Below are 21,000 nucleotides of genomic sequence, written 5' to 3' on the forward strand. Positions count from 1 at the left end.
GGGTCCTTGACTCTTGTTATTCACTAAGTTAAATCTTTCTTTTCTTTTTTTGTATTTGTGTGTGTTTATGTAGAAACTAGGGGTGGGTGGATCGATCTAAATATCGATAGTATCGATGCCAACACTGGTATTGGTATCAGATCGATACAGTTGTAATTGAATCGATACTTCAATTTAAATATCCCTCCTCTACGTTCATTACACTTTGCTCGTGTCTTCTACCTCTACAATTCTGAGCAAACGCTTCTTTCACATCCTGGCCCACTTTGCTACTCCTCCCCCTCCTTCTGCTCTGCTGTGATTCGTTGTTGTGTCGTCATGTGACTCACTGACACAACGCGCCGAGGAGCAGCGAACTGAGTGAGAGATCAGGATGGCCGAGAGGAAGAGAAGAGTTGTGTGGAGCTATTTTACGGCTCTAAATAATAATACTATAACTTGAAACGTGTAAAAAGTAATAATTGTGTGCACTTTATTTCATTTGCTTTTAAAACCAGAAAAAAAGGGAGAGAATTTTGTTATTCTTTTTTTTTTTAAAAAAAGGTTGTAACAAATTAATTCTACAGTTCCTAATAACTAATAATTTTGTGGACTTCAACAGTTAATAAAAAAGCCTAAAGAATTTATCATTCATTTATCTCAGAAATAATGACATACTGCTCTCCCCTACACAAAAGTATTTTTTAAAGTAAAAAGTATCGGATCGGTATCGGAATCGGCAATACTGACCCTCAGGGACATCGTTAGGCCTATTTTAGGGGGGCTGAAGCTACCCCAAAATGTTCCTAAGCCCCCCTAAATGATTATAAGAACAACTGTAAAATTTGATTTATCAAAAACCGTATAATCATTAATATTTAGACTCAACAAATGTTATATATCCAGCTACAAAAAAAACATCTGACAAGTCGGACAGAATACGCTAGATGTCGAACGTCAAGTGACCAAACCGGAAAACGGCGATCGCTTCCGGTTGCCTGTATTAGTGATGGGTCGTTCGCGAACGAGCGGCTCTAAGAGCTGATTCTTTGTAGCGAACGAGCAGAGCCGAATCTTCAGACGCATGCAGGGGAGCCGGCTCTTCTAAGGGAGCCGAGCCAGAAGAGCAGAATCTATGAAAAGAGCCGGACTGCCATCACTAAAATGTAGAGCCAGCGCTTGAGCCGAAAGAGCCGAATCAATGGAAAGAGCCGGACTGCCCATCACTAATACACACGCTAGTACGCACGCTAATGGTGAAATAAAGATTGGTAAGTGTCGTGATACGGAGGAGTGAAATTGTAAGTTGTTTTTAATTACCTGCTGGCTGCTTACCTTTAGCTACGTTTTCTTGAGGTAAAGGAATGGTAATATTTTGGTTTGCTATGTCATGAAAAACTTTAGTCTTGCACAAGCAAAATACAAGAAATTGTTAACTTAGCAATCTAATCACAACTCTTTATTCTTTGCCAACAATATAGGCCTAATAATCTTTAAAATAAAATATCTCTAAAATAAAATATCTCTAAAAGAGGCATATTCAACAGTATCAATCCCCATAGAATGTTGTTTTCACTGAAAACTAAATGTCATCATAGGGTCCCTGTTAATGCAATACTGTTGTATCCTTCAATTCATTGAGCAGATGAGATGGATATTAGAAAATATTTTAGGAGAGAGAAAGAGAAGCAGCTGCAGGAGATTGGCAGGCCAGTTGATTCTGAGGGAGCCGGTGTGATCGAGGTCAGTAATGGTCTATAGGTCTAAGGGTTGTTTTTCTTTTCTTGAATTTCTTATAACAATAAGCATTTGTTGGCAGGTCTAGGCACTATGCATAACATACAGTACATTTTTTTTCATTATATTTAATATGCTAGCTATATTCTAACTAGGCCTGAGACTATTTTAATCATATAATGTGATAAATTAAATATTAAATACGTAGATGTTACCTAAAAGTAGGCTAAAGATGAGTAAATGCCCACACTCTCCACAGATACACATGTGAAACAAAAATGAAAGCAGTCATACAGTACATATTATACAGTAATCATTACTCCAAATCTTTTATTCCTTCCGCCATCAGGTTATTGTATTTATACAGTAGCCACTTTAAAAAGGATCCATATCAATAGCTTACCTGGTAAAATACTGCCTTTTTGTTGTTGATTTATATTATACATTGTATTCATTTGGCAGAATAAATCATCTTTAATTGAGAAATGCTCAAACCTGTGTGTTGTCAAATGTCACTATGACTTTAAAACTCTAGTTCTTGGGTTAAACTGTATGCAAGTCAAACAAAATTGCACTCTGATTGAACCTATCCACCATAGCATTCTGTGTGTGGACAACTTAATATAGAAATTAGATATAGTATGCTATTACTTTATCATATATTTACAAAAGCATACAGATAGCATTTAAGTCATTGCTTATAGAATAACTAATCAGGAGCAAAGTCTGGCCTAAATTCCCCCATGCAGCTTTGATGTGTCTAAAAGCTAACATTACAGTAACTTTTATTTAACAGAGTAGAAATGGAAGAGGAGGATATGTCTGTCATGTTTTACTTGTTAACATCTTGGTTTCTTGACTGGATGTTGACATAATTGTAGCTCAGTCAGATGTGAGTGCAAACATTTTGCAAACACAAGTTACAAATACTCTGTGGGCTGAGCCCCCCCTGTCTTCCAATCCTAGTGACGTCCCTGCTGACCCTATATGTATTTGGTATCGGATCGATACCAAATTTTGCAGTATCGCCCACCACTAGTAGAAACACATGTGCATTGGAAAAGAAAGATGTGTTTTAAAGTTAAGTTGAAACTGGTTGCTTTTTGTGAAGAAGTCAAGTTTATATAAAATTAAGCTGCTTTACATGATTTTGTTGATCCATTTTTGACATTTATAATTGTTTTGGTTTGTAAATACACTGTACAAGACAAATAGAAAAATTGCTGACACATTCAGACATCATTACTCATCCTACAAATCTCAACAATGGTGACAATCATCAAACAAATTCAGATAAAACGATCAACTGCAATGCATGCTGGGAGTCATAAATTAGTTTAGTACTACGATGATACCCAGCATGCATTGCACCATGAAGCTTTCTTTTGTTGATCGTCACCATTGATGAGATTCATAGACCGATTCATGATGTCAGAGATAGATTCAGTAGTTTAACTTTTTAAATCTTTTGTAATCCTCAAAATAACAGACCTGACACCGTTTCCAACTAGTATTGTAAAATTAATTTTTTGCATGACTTCAACAGTATTTCATTATTATCATTTAGGTTTATCTACAAGAATTAAACGACTTGATAACATTAGATCTTTGTTTTCTTTGCAATAGCAGACAAATTTTACGTATATTAAAACACTGCTTCAACAGGCAAAGAAAACTTACCATTAAAACACAAGAGTAAAGGGCCCAACAAAAGCAAACACTGATCATGATAATGGTGATTTGTTGAAATTTCAATATTTTTTCAATATTAATTGAGGGTGCAAATGTGATATTGATTCAATGGTATTAACATTGACAAATCAACGATTTTTAACATTGTTTCAATGGTTGCATGCTATCTGGGGGGACATCTTCATCCTCCTCATCCATTCTGTTTCTTCCTCCACCTCTCCTGTTTCTTCTCTTGGAAGAGTTTATGAAGAACACCAAACCTGCTCCTGCAAGAAAGCTGAAAGGTAATGTGCTCACTGCAGCATCCATCAGTGCAGCCATTGCAACCCCAACCATCAGCGTCTCCACTGATATTCCCATGTCAGACAGAAATTCCCAGCCCTCCATCAAGCCGATCAGAGCAGAGATTTGTCTGACTGCTGTTTCCACTTGTTTTCTGATCGTCTCAGCTATAAGAGCTGCTACGAATGTTAACATTATACAGTAGGTGCTACAGTCGCTCCAGCTATTGTTGCCAAGACTCCTCCAGCTTTACCCTCTACCTCCACCCAACTTACAGCTGCGTCTGCGGCCAGATGTCCAACAACTGCTAATGCAACAACAGCAAGACTGAGTCCAGTTACCCCAACAGACTCAAGTCCCATCCATACTAATGACAGACCAGTTTCTCCTAAAGCTCCATAAGCAACGGCACAGCTGAATAGCAGTAAGAGGATTGAAATCCCAATGGCACTCAAAGCCCCGGCTATCCCAACCACACACATTAAATAGTCTAATATTCCTGTTGCAACAGTTGTGTCTGAATTTGATAAGTCCTCCTCCATACCTACTGCCTGAGGGGAGGTTGTAGCATGTTAGACTGTCACAAATATCGCCAAATGGTTTTGTCAAACTTATGTTGGAGTTATAAGTTATATGCATGCCTTGTACCTGGTAAGGGAAGTGTCCTGATGTGCATAAACCGCTAGGTGATAGAAAATTACACGAAAATTAATAAAATAGCAAGATTAACAAAATGCAACTAAGGAGTGGCTAAAAATAACATTTATAACCCAAGTGTACACTTCTGGGTCATGAGTTCTTCTTTGTAAAACTGAATTGTCTCTATATAACTGCATCATACTGCCACCTGCTGCTTTGGAGTAAACAAATAAAAGTTTTGTGTGTGTCTATTTGTTAAAATGTGGACTTTCAGTGAATATATTAGTGTAAAACGTAGGCGCTTGCATATGTGCATGGTCGTGGCTCTTATGTATGTAGGCGCTTGCATAAGTGCATGCCGTTGCTCTGTGTGTGTTTGTGGGGACATAATTATGAAATTATTTTCTCAGTGGGCCAGATGCTTATCGACTCCCACATGTGAAACAAAGCCAGTGTTTCTACAAACACAGACCACAGTTCAGTCACATCATCTCAGACACACACAGATGCTGGTAAACAACAGTAAGTACTTCTAAAACTCATCTACTTTGCTTGTATTTTCTCAGTTTCATTTGTTATTATGTTATTGCAAAAATGAAAAAGCTGATATTTCATGAACCATCTTTTGGGAAAATGTTAAGCTACTCAAGCTATATTTAAGTATTAATATTGATGTAAATGACACTTCTAGACATAATGTCTGTAATAATAATTATGCCTACATCTATAATGAAACCATTCTTTTCTATAACAATATTAATTTACAATAGTAGTAATTTTGATAATTATTATAATTATTATAGAAATAGTGTAAAGTAATAATGGTATATCTTGGTACAATTATTATTGTACAGTTTGGTAATGCTGTTTTGTTTATTTATCTTATAAATTACATAATATATTTTGTGGTATATGTTTTCAAGCTAGTTGTTTACTTAGCCTATTTTTGTGTAATAATATACCTTGTTTTGTTTTTCTTAAAGGAGTAACCAACAAATTATCAAACCAAAACTTTGCACAAGAACTGATTTGAGATTTACAAATAAAATAAAATTTCCTTCCCTAAAGCCAAGAGGAGCCTCACATATAATTTTTAGTAGCCATGGCAAGCACTGGTCTTCAAATGCTGGGTCTGGTTCTGGTCATAGCAGGGTGGGCGTTTGAGATCCTGGTTTGTGCCGCCCCCTGGTGGCGAGTGTCTGCATTTGTAGGGGATGAGCTTGTGGTGTCGCAGGTGTTGTGGGAGGGGCTATGGATGACCTGCCTATCACAGTGGGGCCGTCTGCAGTGTAAAGTTTACGATTCCGGCCTCGCCCTCTCAGGCTCCGCCCAGATGTGCCGCACCCTCTGCGTGGTGTCCCTCCTTCTCTGCCTGCTAGCGCTCCCGCTAATCATCACCGGCCTGAAGTGTACGCGCTGCCTTGGCGATGCACAAGAGTCTAAGTCTCGGCTGGTGAGAATCGGGGCGATACTTTTCCTTGTGGCTGCTTTCTTCTTCCTTATACCGATCTCTTGGACCGCATATGTGGTGGTACGAGATTTCTATGACCCGAATGTCGCTGCCGCACTCAAACGTGAACTCGGACCTGCCCTTTACCTGGGATGGTGTGTGACCGTGCTGATGCTAGTGGGAGGAGCTGTGCTGTATTTGGGCTCCGCCTCCCCTGGAGTCCCACCCATGCCTGCTTTTGGAAAAGGGGTGAAAGGAAATCCTCCATCCACAGGTACAGAAAGCAAACCAGACAAAGTGTTTGTATAAGGGAGCTGCTGGAACTTCTGGATAAACTGTGGCCATACATTTTTTTTTTTTTAATTTAGACTGCAACTATCATATTTTGTTAATGTCAACTGTCGTGCATCCAGTCAATATGATCAATCTCTATAGAGTTTTGGCACAAATTAATCTGTGTCTCTTTGTAATAACTAACAATATATCAACAAATGACAATATGTGTTTGTTCATATGTTAATAACATATTGTGTGTTAATAATTTTACATTGTTAGACAGTTGGTCCAGTGTTTGGCTACCCCTTCATGCTCAGTATAAAATCATTAAAAAAAATATTGAAACAGGAAAAAAATAAATGTTATCCATATGAAAATGATTTAATAAAAATATATAAAGTGGTCTCTGCATAACAGAAGGTTGGATGTAAATTGTTAAAACATAAAGTGACATCAGTCAAAAATAATTTCACTGATGAACTAAGTTCCAGATAAATTATATACACCAAAGGATTATTCACATTAAGATCAGGACCATTTATAAATAATGTAAATATGTTTACTTTAAGGTCTGTTATTTAATTATGGTTTGGTGCATTTCATGATTTTTTTGTGAATGTTTTATTCTTTATTCATTTCACAATTGTAAAATATTTATTTATTTATATGTTCAAGTGTGTATTATTTCTCTAATAAATCTAATGAAACAATGCATTGTGGCATGGATCTGCATATGGAACATGTTTATATGTGCCAAGTGTACGTGCACGTGTGGTGTGTAAGTGTGTGTTGTGCGTTGGCAGCAATCACACAACACAATAGCAGAATACATGACACACACAATGAACAGTGTGTTCAAGAAGAACATGATGTCATAATGGCGGAGGAAGTGTAAAATATGGAGTTGCGTTTCACAGACCTCCTTTACAAACCATGCACAGACACAATCACAATGGCAACGTAAGGAGGAAGTACTTAAACTGTAGTAAAACTGTAACGCCTGAAATGTCCACAAGATGGAACAATCGGGCAAATTCAAGCCTGCTAATTCCATATGTGAACTTTGTGCCTGAATAAAAGAATCAACAATGAACCTTTAAGTTTAAAAATGTAACTAAGCTCTTAAGTTTGCCAATTTTGTGCAGTGCCTTAATGAAGGATGCAATAGGGATACATAGAGCTTGAACTTCTAGTTCATGCATGGCCTGTGACATGTAGGTTCAGATACATGCAGTGTACGTGCAGACAAATGGGTACAGACAGACAGATGTCAAAGGTCCCAGAAAAGTCAATAGTGACACAAACTGACGTCAACAAACGTGGGAACACTAATATCACTTGTAAAGTTTAAACTGCCTTAAAATAGGATGAGGTTCTACCCAGCAAACACAGAATGTGGGAAAAAAACAAGTAATATAATATTTTTTGGGAACCAAGTAATAACATTCTTCGTAGGTTTTATTTTTGCAATAGTGTTCCCATAACGTTGTAGGTTGGTTATTTTTTTAAATAACGTATACAGAATGTTCTGATGTTTTTTTTTGCAACCATAAAATAATGTTACCATAACGTTGCAATTGGGTTATTTTTTATAACCTAAGAATAACGTATACAGAATGTTCTCTGATGGCTATTTCTGGGTTTTTTCAACCATAAAATAACGTTCCCATAACGTTGCCGGTTGGTTATTTTTTAAATAACCTAAAAATAAAGTATACAGATTGTTCTCTGATCGTTATTTCTGGGGTTTTTTCAACCATAAGATAACGTTCCCATAACGTTGTAGGTTGGTAGATAACATATATAGAATGTTCTATGATGGTTTTTTCAACCATAAAATAACGTTCCTATAACGTTGCAGGTTGGTTATTTTTTAGTAACCAAAAAAGAACATATATAGAATGTTCTCTGATGGTTATTTCTGGGTTTTTTCAACCATAAGATAACGTTCCCATAACGTTGCAGGTTGGTTATTTTTTTAAATAACCTAAAAGTAACGTATACAGATTGTTCTCTGATGGTTATTTTTTGTTTTTTTTAGAACCATAAAATAACGTTCTCATAATGTTGGGGGTTGGTTATTTTTAAATAACCTAAAAATAAATTATAGATAATGTTCTCTAATGGTTATATTTTAGCGTTAGGAAAACTTTAACTAAACTAAAACTGTCCTGGCTAACCAAAACCAAACCTTGAAAAATATTGTTCTGGAACCCAAAGTACTAACGTTATGGGAACGTTTTAGGAAGAGAGAGAGAGAGAGAGAGAGAGAGAGAGAGAGAGAGAGAGAGAGAGAGAGAGATTCAGTATTACTGTCTTTAATTTGATACCATTCAACTAGTGTCGAGTAAGGACAAAAGAAATAAATCCACTTGACTGCTCTATTCAGAAAACATGGCACGTTTGCCTAAAGCATACTGTTAATGACCCACTAAAACATTTTTACACAACACTAGTGCGCATCTATTGTACCCGCCTCCAAAATGTTGCGTTATTGAGGAACCGTTCTCTTAAAGTCACAGCGCGGTTATTCAGACCACTCACCCGTTATGTCAGAGCGTTCTGTCTCTTTAAGAGTTTAGCGTGTATCACAGCCATGCTGTTGCAGAAAAGCTGAGCTCTCAAATACATGTTTTTTTCTCGGTTTGTGTTTGTTTGTTATAATGGGTGTGCGTCGGTAGGAGGTGGATCAGGTGCACCGGAAGGCCGTTCCCGATCCCGCTCGAGTAATTGGCTGCGCGTGAACTTTGCAGCGCGTGTTTGTCCTCGCATTCGGAATGTCTCGCGCACATCGGAATTACCGGCACCGACTGAGCTGAAGATCAAACGCGATCCCCCTCACACACACTGTCAGAAGCGAACAGGCCAGTGCACTTTGAGAGAAAGGGAGAGAGATTTGCAGCAACCGGAGAGATGACGGAGAAACGAATGTCGCGCTGGTATTTCGGCGGGCTTGCGTCATGCGGAGCCGCGTGCTGCACGCACCCGCTGGACTTGGTCAAGGTGAGACGCTCACATGATTGTCTCGTGAAGTGTGTGTATGTGTGTTTAGCTATAGGTTTAATGGGAAACTATGCTGTAACTAGTATAGGGATTGTCGAAATAATTTAAGACCCGGAACATTAACTGGTAACTTACTATACAGTACCCCAGCGAAATTTAACAATAGTTTTTTTCTTTGTAGTATTTTTTATGTGTATTGATGCAAACTGGTTTTCTACAGTAACAATTCATACGTAGTTTTTAATAACACCATGTTTTTTAACTGTAGTACAATATTTTTGTAAATTGGGCTATATATTTAATATGGTATTTGTATTTAAACCAATCACAAATGTACTATACTATAGCAAGCTTAGCTTAACTATGATAGTTGTAGCTATGATAGTACAGCCTCTTATGTTGCCCTATAACTGCACCGAATGAATGGCTGTGTAATTGTATTATAACAGGAGAGAGGTCACTTCTGCAGTCCTGGCAGTAATACAGGGTTTCACTAAAGGCCTTTGTCCTCATTATAGTCTGACTTATATTACAGACCAGATTATATCAAAGCTTTTCTACAGTATACCGCCTCTGTTTGGTCACATATAACACAGTTGGATGGATGTTCCAAGACTGCAATGGAGTATTTAACATTCATACATAAAACTAACGCTTTCTCTAACTGCATGCTGTGTTAAAGACCATAGATATTTTAGGATTCACCTTCACTGTCTATACTGTGCTGAGTGATGCTGTCTATGAGAAAGATATTCACAGCGTGCCGTGCCATAACACTTCAAAGTGTGCTTGAAGGAGAAATGAAAGTTTGAAGTACTTGTGTCTTGAAATGCACGTATGTCCAGATAGCACACACTTGACATTTGGTTGAGACATTTGTGTGCACATTGTTAAGTTCAGTTTGGTGAACTTTGATTATGTTGTGAATTCATCTTCTCCATGCACATGAGACTCACTGGACCACTGGAGTTGTGTTTTAGGGGTAGTATAAAAAGTTTCACAATGGAAATGAGTAAAAGAACAGGATCTGGCGGATAAAAGTGCCAATGTGTAATGAGACACTATATAAATGACTTCAGAGGACAAAGATTTCTAAACAACTGAATGGATATCCGAGAGATAAAGTATATCTTCTAGTTAGTAGTATGGTTTTAATTTAACTTAAGTAGTCTGAGAGCTCTTACGTTTATCTGTAAATGTAAATGTCGGCATTATCTCAGATGTTGTTGTGTTCATGCCAAACCAGAAGAAAAAACACAGATCACAAACCTGTTTACACCACACAAACATTAACTTTTGCCAAGAACAGATAGTTAAATCTCCTGAAGTGTTTTGTGTGAAAGTTCACAGAGCTGTTTGTTTACTAGGAGATGATTATACCATGCCGAGCAAAGTACTTGCACTTATAAATGCAGATATACAGTAATAATACGTGGCCGATAACTATTCTTAATCGCACAGCCGATAATATTCACAGCTATTTCGTGTACTACGGCTTTTGATCAGGAAGTCCTTATCGATCTGAAATCACTCAAACTGTTAGTTTGAGTCGTTTATAACATGCATTTGAAAAAGCAACGCTCGTCAAAACTAATAATTATACATATTCTTTATTATCATGAAAATACCTGAAAAGATTTGAAGATCAGCAATATAAATATATCCTTAAACCATTTCCTGGAGCTGCGTGTCATCATAGCTGCATGTGTATTAGAGCCCGACCGATATGCGTTTTTTCGGGCCGATGCTGATACAGATATTAGGGAGTAAAAAAAGACCGATAACGATATATCGGCCGATATTCTTTATGTGTACATTATAGTTCAGTATATACTACAGTATATTATACTAAAGTACTGTACATAGAATACACTATATACTTTAACATAATATACTATGAATAAATACAATGCAATGCAATGATCACTCACAAATGTGGTGATCCAACACTTATATTGATGTGACAAAGATATGTACTATAGGCAAGAAGTTAACAATAAACTTTATTATCCAAAATTAGTTGGATATCAGTGCACTAAAAAGTAAACTTGACTTATTATAAATAACTTTAAAACACAAAGAGAACAAAATACATAAAACTTGAATCATTTGCAGTTTTGACGAGAATAACGTTATAAAGAGAAACTTACGAAGTCATTGATTAATATTAGCTTTACAGTAAGTTGTGTACTTCCCCAATTAGTTAGCCACTCACAGTTACGAAGACAATGCTTGACGGAGCACATACTAATGTACGCTATGTTTAATGTTGTGCTTGTGCACAACGTTTTTATAACACAAACCCAGGGTTCCGTGCAAACTTTAGACTTTAATAAAACTAATGCGTCTTCGCTCCGCCTCTTTTATTTAGCAAGGGTGTAGAGTTGCGCGAGCTTATTGAATCAATTGCTCTGAAATGAGTGTGTTAACTAACAACACAAGCAGCAGTAATCTCATATAGTGTTATATAAGTGCACGGCTGCGTGTAGTTTAAACGTGTCATTTCTCCGTCTCGCGTCATTTCTCCCGCTTGCGTTTTAACTCGCAAGTCGACAAAGAGACGGATTAAAAACACCAAATGTAAGCGGGAATGCGTCTCTCTTGTCCATTTATAATCCAATCGACCAAAGCGCGTCTTAATACCAGGTGTAAAAATGTTGTGAAGAAGACACTGCGTGACTGCAGCCACCTGAACTGAGAGACTGACTGACTGAAGTGAAGGGGGTGGGGGATTGGATGGTGTCACTACAGTGAGTGATCTGGGTCGCCATTAGCAACCAGTATGGCGCACTCTGCTGGACAAACAAGTACTTACATCTTTCAAATGCATTTGTGTTCTGTAACAAACGTTCATATCGGCGCATATCTGCGGCTTATACGCCGATACAGATATATCTGCGACATGCTCATATCGGCCGATAAAATCGGCAAAACGATAAATCGGTCGGGCTCTAATGTGTATGGTTCTTTGTCTACAGCACATATTGAGTTTCTGCACGAGAGCGCCCCCTGGCTTTTGGATGTAGCGGCATTTCATCGTAATTCATTGAGAAGCATAGCAAGCTTCATCGGCCGATATATCGGTGCACCCCTAGTAATAATAATATATAAGTCATTAGTGATAGACCGATTTGCATTGCAGTTATCGACATCGGCCAATAAATGTTTCTTTTTTAAAAATTGTTGTTCCTCATGAAAAGACCCTCAGAAGTAAATCCAAAGTCTGACAGATATGAAAATGTGACATTACATAACCAAACAATACTCCAGCATGCTCTGAAGTGTCAAGTCCTTTTCAAACAGTACCATGAAGTGTCAGATTTGCAGTACATATGTCTTGTATGCCTAAATACTTGTATATTTTAAATATTATGCATAACAAATAAAGAGCTCAAAGCAAAACTCTTTAAGTTCGTCTGGTCTGACGTTTTATTGTAAATTTGCATTTTTTTGTAAATCAGACTCCTAATGAATTCTGCCAACAAAGTGGTATTTCTGAATGAACTGAGGCCGGAATTAAACATTTGAAGCAAAAGTATTTAATAAGCGTATAATGTGTGCTGAGAGCATTCTGTTATCATCCTTATCTCATTTCTAAACAGTAGCGGCCGTTGACTTCTCAAGACTATCAAGGATGCACGATGCCAAGCTTGTCACAACATATATTTAGCCCGTCATGTGTGTGGCTGGTGGATGTTAAAATATTTGTTTGGCACGTTATGTGGACTTATGTGCATCACGTGTCATGTCAAAATACGTGCCTGCTGCAGACGCTTCGAAGGGGTTTATTATTAAAGAGATGCTCAGATACTCGCTTAATCTCATGTGTTATCAGAGTTTAGTGTTAAGTTGGTATCTTGCAAGTATTTTGTAAACGTGAGCATCTCTCTTTTATCATAAACCCTTTGGACGTGTGTGCAGCAGGCACGTATTTTGACATGACGAGCCAGACACTCCAAACACATATTTTGAATTCGGGCCCCTCGAAAGAAAAGTCACCGGCCCTACTGCTTCTAAAGTACTTTAAACGAAGGCATAGTGTACAGCCAAAAACATCATCATGGTTATGTGCTGTGTTGGCATTGAGCTTTCAACGTGTTTGTGTATGTGTGTGTGTGTTTGGTTATGTGCTGTGTTGTCAGTGAGTACAGGAGTTTTTATCAATAATATGTGATTCATGTTGGTGCTTAAATGTACACAGTTTTACATTTTCACATATTCATGCTCGTACAGTGAAGCTCTGCTATTCATCAACACCAATGTAACAAACTTTCTCTGTGTTTATTTATTGTACTGCTTTAGTCAGCTCAGCTCTAAAAGTGGCCTGACCTGCTTTCTTTTGTCTAACCAAACACAACAAGCTTATGTGCGTGTTTTCTGTATGTGTCAGTATGTTTTTCTGCCTATTAAAGAACAAGCAGTTGATCCTTCAGAATGATTATATGTATTAGTGAGTCTTTTTGAATTTTTTCATGAGAATTAAGTGGTGTCACTTTTTGATTTACCTCCTGCATCTGTTTGCGACGATGGTGGTAATGATGGTGATTTCATTGAACAGGTGCACCTGCAGACGCAGCAGGAGGTGAAGATGAGGATGGTTGGCATGGCGATGCACGTGGTGAAGAACGATGGCGTGCTGGCGCTCTACAACGGCCTCAGTGCTTCACTCTGCAGACAGGTGAGACCCACAACTGGGAATGCTGGGAACGATGGGCTATGATTACAGACAACAGCTGATCTTTGTCTTGGAATTGAATGCAGTTTTTCCATGTAGAGCTCATGTGTAGGCAGCACATGTTGATAAAATTCCAGCACGTCGGCTTTACATGCTGGCGGTCGAGCAGGAACATTGCCAGAAATATTTCATACTGATGTTACATGAGAACAAAGTGCAAACAGTTCAATGACATTATAACGCTAAATCGATGTATCTACCATCCCTACATTTTTGGAGGATCTGACAAATACTTTGCTTATGTGGAGGTAATTTTTAACAGCATTTTCTTAAAGGTGCAGTGTGTAAATTTTAGTGGCATCTAGTGACAACTCAGTTTACAGCTCACCCTTCGCTTTTGAAATGCATAGAGAAGCTACGGTAGCCGCCAAAGAACAAACATATCACAGTTGAAGATATTTTGGTTAAAAATGTGTCCGTTAAGAGCTTCTGTAAAAACATGGCGGCACAAAATAGCGACTTCCATGTAAGGGGACCCTCTGTGTAAGTAGATAAAAACATCTCATTCTAAGGTAATAAAAACATAACGGTTCATTATGAAAGGTCTTTATACACCCCTGATAATATAGTTTTGTATATTATTTTGCAATTCTGTCAGGAGATCCTTCTAAAAATTACACACCGCACCTTTAACCAATATTATTGAACTTTATTGCTGCTAATGCAGTTAATAAAATTATTTAGAGGCATTTCATTTAAAGGGTTTCAGGAATTTTTGTTGTGTTTTTTTGTTTGAGCCATATGTCTACAGTATGATTTGTTGGGAAAGTTAATATATGTGAATTTGATGACAATGTAACAGGTTTCATGCTTGAAAAGTGTTATGTGTTCAAAAAAACAACACAATCAGTGTTCGTTTTGGGACAATACACTAAGTGTGTTGGCCAAAGTTTTTATTAAAACAACACATCTGTGTTACTTTTAACTTTGTATTGTCACTTTTATTTACTTTAACGCAGAATCAACACAAAATGACACACAAGCATAACACAAAAAATGTGTAAAAAATAAACAAATTTTCTTCAAGTGTTGAATTACATGATAAAGAATATCAGTAGATTTAGTTTATTATTATGACACCATAGACTAAAAGTCCTTGTTATCAGTCTGTGTTTGATCGTGACACAAAAGATCTTAAGATCAAAGTTAATCTCGTAGTTCAGCATGAGATTAAGGGCTTTAATGATAACAATGAGTGAAGGCAAAGATAGCAACATTGAGCACTCTTATTATTATAAATAAGAGACAATGCAACTCTCAATATGGCCAAAGGTGACAGGAGTTCCGCCTTCCAGTTACAAGAACCAATCAGTAATCGATAAAGACTAAGGGAGGAGCTCTGTACAGAGTCTTGTGGGCCGCTTGCCAGCCTGTGGCCATGCACAGAAGCTAAAATGACCAACAATATGTTTTAGTGCATAAGAAACAAAAGTTATAGTACAGTTGATGTCAGGTTGTTGGATAGAAATTGTTGTTTAATTGTGAATTTATCCATCTTAACCCATTGAAGTAGATGGTACTTTAGTCTTGCATGACTGAAATGACAGACTTGGGGGCGTGGCAAGCATAGCTGCCAAGTGGTGCAACTTTCTTACATGATGCAAGAAAAAACATGTTGAGCAACAACTGGTAAAATACACATGGCCTAATAATGATCTCTCTCTATCTTTCTCTTCCTCCTTCTCTCTCTCTCTCTCTCTCTCTAGATGTCATATTCTCTCACCAGGTTTGCCATTTATGAAACAGTCAGAGACATGATGGGCAGCAGCAGTCAAGGGCCGATGCCTTTCTATCAAAAAGTTTTGCTGGGGGCGTTTGGAGGTAAATACACACTAGCTTTGCGTGTGCAAAAGCCCGTAAGCCTGGAGATAAAAAGCCAACTATTGTTTTAAAAATGTAAAATTCATGTAAAATGTACTGTTCAGTAAATTTCATAGTGATCGGCTGTCATTTCGTCACATCCTTTTGAGTCCAGTGCTTGATCAACTCTAATGTCGATCTCACAATCCCCTGTGGCATTGTGTGTCACTGCGTACATACAGAATACATTGAATCACTTCATGCCAGTAGACATTTACAGTCACACACAAAACTACACACCAAGGGCCAGATATACTAGCGCCTCTTTTGGTGTTATTAATCTGCTATAAGGATTTACTAAAGACATGCAATAAAAAATTAGCTTGTCAGTATTTTGGCGGCTGACCTTTATTGCATATGCATTTGTTGAAGTTTTTGTTTTCAGACGCAAAATTAATAAGAGGAGAGTATTTAAATATATCACACAACATGATTTTCTAAGGTTATTTAACACCAAAAAAGCTGAGGGTTCCCACGGGTCCTTATAAACCTTGAAAGTTTGTAAATCTGGGGGGAGCATTTTTGTAAATAATATACATAGATACAGGTCATTGAAAATACTTGATTCTATTTTATGCAAGAAGTTTTCTGGAAAAATCAATATTATTCCCTGTGTAGTGTAGGATAATATCATAAAAATTCTAGTCTTTTTAAGCACACGTGCTAAACTGTTCGCTTTAAATGCTTTTATCTTCTCTATGCCAATGTTGATTCATACCACAATGCTTTTTTGCATAGTTGTGTTTGACACATGAAAACGTCTCGGGTTACATATGTAACTGTTGTTCCCTGAGAAGGGAACGAGGTGCTGCGTCTCCCTTGCCATACTTCCAACACCATCTCTGGCAATATTTCAGATAGCGATATACTTCTTGGCTCCCGCATCATCCCGTCTTTGTCGTTAAGCCTCACCATTGGTTGAATTTGGTCACCGCAGTGAGGCAGCGCAAGTTCCCTTTGCAATGGAACTTTAAGAATGTATCTTTAAAGGTAACATGATGTAACCTTGCTCTCACTTGAAATGTGTCCCCACATTTAGTCCTTGAATTTGAGGGTATTGGACCTGGAAAGTCCTTGAAAGGTCCTTGAATATGAAGTTAACTAAGGTCTGGGAACACTACGCTAACTTGCACTGCTCTTAATAGATTGCCTTGGTCATTAGGGAAATGAGATTTAAATAAATCACCTGCAAAAAAATCTACGCTCATCTGCACTTTAAAAAAATTGAACTCTCGTGCTAATAACGCCCTGTTTGGTAAATCTGGCCCCAATACACTCACACATGCTCCTATGTTTCTGTCATTCTCCAGGATTCACAGGTGGTTTCATTGGGACTCCAGCAGACATGGTTAACGTCCGGTAAGAGTTGTCGCATTTCTGTTTGTGTGACCTATCTGTGTGTTGTGTTACTGATGTGCTTGTTTGCGTAGCTGATCTGTGTGTTGTTCATCTCGGCAGGATGCAGAATGATATGAAACTCCCTGCAGAGCTTAGGAGAAAGTGAGTGTGTTAATACATCACATTAAACACATCACAAGCCTTACGGTTCACACACTGATAAAGCGATTTATCATCTCTATCTCTCTCACAGCTATAAACATGCACTTGATGGACTCTACAGAGTCTGGAGGGAAGGTAAGAACACCCTGTCCTTTTGTCCTTGTGTGCATTTGTTTATGATTTGTGAATACTACGCTTTAAAATAAAGACATTTTATCTTGAATAAAAAATGTTTTTAAATATTTCATGTTACTGGTCTCTCCGTGTGTGTCAGAGGGCATCAGGAGGTTGTTCTCAGGAGCCACCATGGCTTCCAGCAGAGGAGCTTTGGTCACAGTTGGACAGGTGAGGAAGCAATGCATGCTGGAAATTATTGATGAGATGATGTTGATGCTCACAGTCTTTCTCTTTCTCAGCTGGCGTGTTATGACCAGGCCAAGCAGCTGGTGTTGGGCACAGGACTCATGGGAGATAACATACTTACTCACTTCATGTCAAGTTTTATTGCCGTGAGTATTAAGGCCTCTGATTGGTCAGTCTGCATTACAATCACTTTGATGGTCATTGCACAACATTCTTTTCAAAATTCCTGTTATGAACATGTGAAACATGTAATTGTGCAGTGATGTAGTGATGTAACACAAGTGACAAGTGTCTCTCTACAGGGAGGTTGTGCGACGTTTCTCTGTCAACCGCTGGATGTGATCAAGACCAGATTAATGAACTCTAAAGGAGAATACAGAGTGAGTTTCTGTGATTGACAACATACATTTTTCGATTTTTAATCAGTTCAAATTTCAGTGCAAGCATCAATATTTATTCACAATCAACCTGGACTTGTATAAAATAAATCAAAGTAAAAGTTTGTATAGTGTATATACAAACAAATATTGAATGAAAATGACTTTAATGAATAATTCTATTTTAAACTATACAATATTTTAAGCCATATTTGCATACTAAATATTATATTATATATATTACTACTACATATCTTATTAAATATTTACCTTACAAGTTCAAATACTTGTCGAGATGGTTTCATAGGCAGGGCTTAATGTGGCGTTCACACCAGACGCTGTAGAGGCGGCAAAAACTCGCTATTCACATGTAGTTGGATGCTTGAACATTTTGAGTTTACTCACTTTATTCGCGTGTGAAGTTCTAGTTATTCAAGACATTCCCATGGAAATTTGCATAATGGGAGGGGCTTCTGCGACTCCGCTCGCTTCCTGTAATCACGTCACCACTAGAGCAAGCTTCTGATTCACTCGGCGCGATTATCTGCCAAAGTTCAGATTTTTCAACTCACGCGTATCCCGCGGCAACGCTCAATTTGTGTGGAACGCACCAGAGGATGCCTATTCGCGTCTTTGCATTAATTTAACATGTAAATCATTCACACTTGCCGCTTCTACCGCTTCTGGTGTGAATGCCACATAATGCTACGTACACACCAAACACGGGGCATCGTGTTACTCGCTCTAGATTAGTCGTGGGATTTAACTTTGTGTCATGCGAATTTTTTGCTCGAGTTGAATATTTTTAAATTGGGCGAAGATGCGTTTGAGGCGAATAGCGCGTGTTTTCGCGGCAAATGCGCCACCCATATCGCGTCATTCGCACTGCCCCACGCGTGGACGTGTCTGATCGTGTCTTTGCATTGACTTTGTATGTAATCTACTCTAATCGTTGAACTCACGTCTGGTGTGAACCCACAGTTGTTAGTCTTGTTCTAGACTAAAATGCATGTTTGGGGTGTCTTAAAATTACTTGCCTGACGTATCTGAATATATAAATAAAGATGTAAAATATAAATTTGTCTCAAGATGCACACCAGTGACGTTTTTTTAAGGCAGATTTATAAAAGCTACTAAAAGTCCTAATTTAACTAAAACTTAAGTCCTGTTTGTTAAACGTCATTTTCTTTAAACCAGCTCACATTCTGACACATTTTTATCAATCATTCATTTTTGCATCTTTCACAAGCATCTGACTGGTAAAAATGTTTTGTGTTCTGCATTAGGGTGTCGTGCATTGCCTGTCTGAAACGGCCAAACTCGGACCACTGGCCTTTTACAAGGTACGCCACACAAGAAGTTTTATTTCAGTCTGAAATTATTTGAATAGCTTCGTTCTCACCACCCAATCATATTGCAGGGTTTAGTTCCGGCCGGGATCCGCTTGATTCCTCACACAATCCTGACGTTTGTGTTCCTGGAGCAGCTGAGGCAACACTTTGGGATCAGAGTGATCAGCTAAATGTGTCTGCAGGACCTCCTCTTAAAGCTGCTATTCATTTTCATGACGACAACAACGTTATTTCTGGAAGTTCTTTTCTCTCCCAAATTACACAGGAGTCATCGTTATGACATCATTAATGTGATGACATCACTCCTGCTCATGGGACGGAGATCAGCTTGGTAGCACAGCGTATGTGAGGAGGTCCAGTCCCAGTGGATGAAAGTAGGAGCTGAGAGGAACGATCAGACTCAATAAACTAAATCGGCCTTTTACTCATCTTTTCATGATGAGATATAGATTGTAGGTGTTGTGTCAGGAAGAAGATTCTAAGACTATGAATGAATAGTTCACAGATTTAAGATTGATTATTGTTTTTAAATTCTTTTGTTGTAATGTGACAAGATGTTTTAAGAATTAGTTCACTTAAAAATTGAAATTTTGTTTTTATTTTATCACCCTCATGATTACTTTTCTCAGTGCAACACAAAGCCCATAGGGAACAGGTTTTACATTCCTTTGCAATAAAGATATTTTATTTTCAGTAAGCACTTATGAGGGTGAATAAATTATGGCAAGATTTTCACTTTTTGAATGAACTTAGATGATTCTCACTGAAAAGCCAAATTTATTTTGTATGTCCATCAAAATTTAAAAACGGTACATATCTGTATTTGAGTGTGCATATTTGATTTATAGGCATTGGATTTAAATGAACAGTTTTACTTCACCAACCAAAAATTTGCAGTATGAGAGAAAATGTGAAATGGTAAACTGCATATAGTTTGCGTGATAGATGTCTAAACACACAATATGGGGATCCAGTAGTGTATTAGCAGTGTAAATGACCAGTCAAACTTCTGTACTCGGTGCTATGTTTTCAGTTCAGTTTTCTGTTTTATAATTTTCCACTGACGTATTTCAATCATTTCAGATTTGGATCCTGTTTGGTGTGACAATAATGCTGTAATTTTTGCAGATGTTCTTGTAGTTCATTTACTACCCCGATGACACAGACATTAGATGAATTAATTTGCACTAATTCCTTATAATTTAATATAATATTGCACCTTAGTCATAAATAACTGGACCTGATCTTAGTGATTTGCTTAAGCATATAATAACAAACTATATATCAGATTTTACTTGGAGTGAATACTACATTGTATTAGCTGGATTGATATTAGACACCTAAAACAGGCTGATAGTTCACACTAAACATGACAATTGAAAACTTGAATCATTTTGTGCCTCTTTTGGTGGCCAGCAGAGGGCGATTGTGTTATACAGTAATTGTGTGCAACGTATTTGTTTGCAAGTGAATTTATGTTCAGATAAGTACGAACATTTGTGTATTTGTTATCTTTTTCTATAATCTGACAATGAAAGCTGGGTGGAGCTTGTATTGAAATATGCAAACAAAAACTGATCTGAACTGCAATCCGAGCCATCATATCTAAGCTTTGTTTTGTGTAACAAGAAAATGAATGGAAATAAACATACCAATACTTTAGGTTATTGACTGGACTTGTATATTTCTTTCTAAACCGAGATTCGTTGCTTTTTTTAAGTCATGTTTACAATGTTAGAAATTTGTGTTGACATG

General features: G+C 37.6%; 2 protein-coding genes across 2 annotated transcripts; both read left to right on the plus strand.

The window, feature by feature from the left end:
• Positions 1-4,717: 4,717 nt before the first annotated feature.
• cldn31 (claudin 31) lies at positions 4,718-6,765 on the plus strand. The gene is made up of 2 exons (XM_055204097.2): positions 4,718-4,851; positions 5,313-6,765. Exon 2 carries the CDS (start codon positions 5,432-5,434, stop codon positions 6,086-6,088), a length of 657 nt encoding a protein of 218 aa, XP_055060072.1. The 5' UTR covers positions 4,718-4,851; positions 5,313-5,431; the 3' UTR covers positions 6,089-6,765.
• A 1,870-nt stretch (positions 6,766-8,635) lies between these two features.
• On the plus strand, positions 8,636-20,907 carry slc25a10b (solute carrier family 25 member 10b). The gene is made up of 11 exons (XM_055204096.2): positions 8,636-9,058; positions 13,617-13,736; positions 15,500-15,614; positions 16,964-17,012; positions 17,112-17,153; positions 17,245-17,288; positions 17,428-17,498; positions 17,570-17,662; positions 17,819-17,896; positions 19,180-19,236; positions 19,314-20,907. Exons 1-11 carry the CDS (start codon positions 8,969-8,971, stop codon positions 19,413-19,415), a joined length of 861 nt encoding a protein of 286 aa, XP_055060071.1. The 5' UTR covers positions 8,636-8,968; the 3' UTR covers positions 19,416-20,907.
• The last annotated feature ends 93 nt before the right edge of the window (positions 20,908-21,000 follow it).

Source organism: Misgurnus anguillicaudatus, chromosome 3 (genome assembly GCF_027580225.2).
Source record: "Misgurnus anguillicaudatus chromosome 3, ASM2758022v2, whole genome shotgun sequence".
Taxonomy (NCBI): Eukaryota; Metazoa; Chordata; class Actinopteri; order Cypriniformes; family Cobitidae; genus Misgurnus; species Misgurnus anguillicaudatus.

What these genes read in the sequence shown, in the direction of transcription:
- cldn31 (XM_055204097.2), top strand. Translation starts at nt 5,432, where the DNA reads ATGGCAAGCACTGGTCTTCAAATGCTGGGTCTGGTTCTGGTCATAGCA.
- slc25a10b (XM_055204096.2), top strand. Translation starts at nt 8,969, where the DNA reads ATGACGGAGAAACGAATGTCGCGCTGGTATTTCGGCGGGCTTGCGTCA. An exon ending in CTACAGAGTCTGGAGGGAAG is followed by an intron (nt 17,289 to 17,427) that starts GTAAGAACACCC and finishes CGTGTGTGTCAG; the next exon opens with AGGGCATCAGGAGGTTGTTC. An exon ending in TCATGTCAAGTTTTATTGCC is followed by an intron (nt 17,663 to 17,818) that starts GTGAGTATTAAG and finishes GTCTCTCTACAG; the next exon opens with GGAGGTTGTGCGACGTTTCT.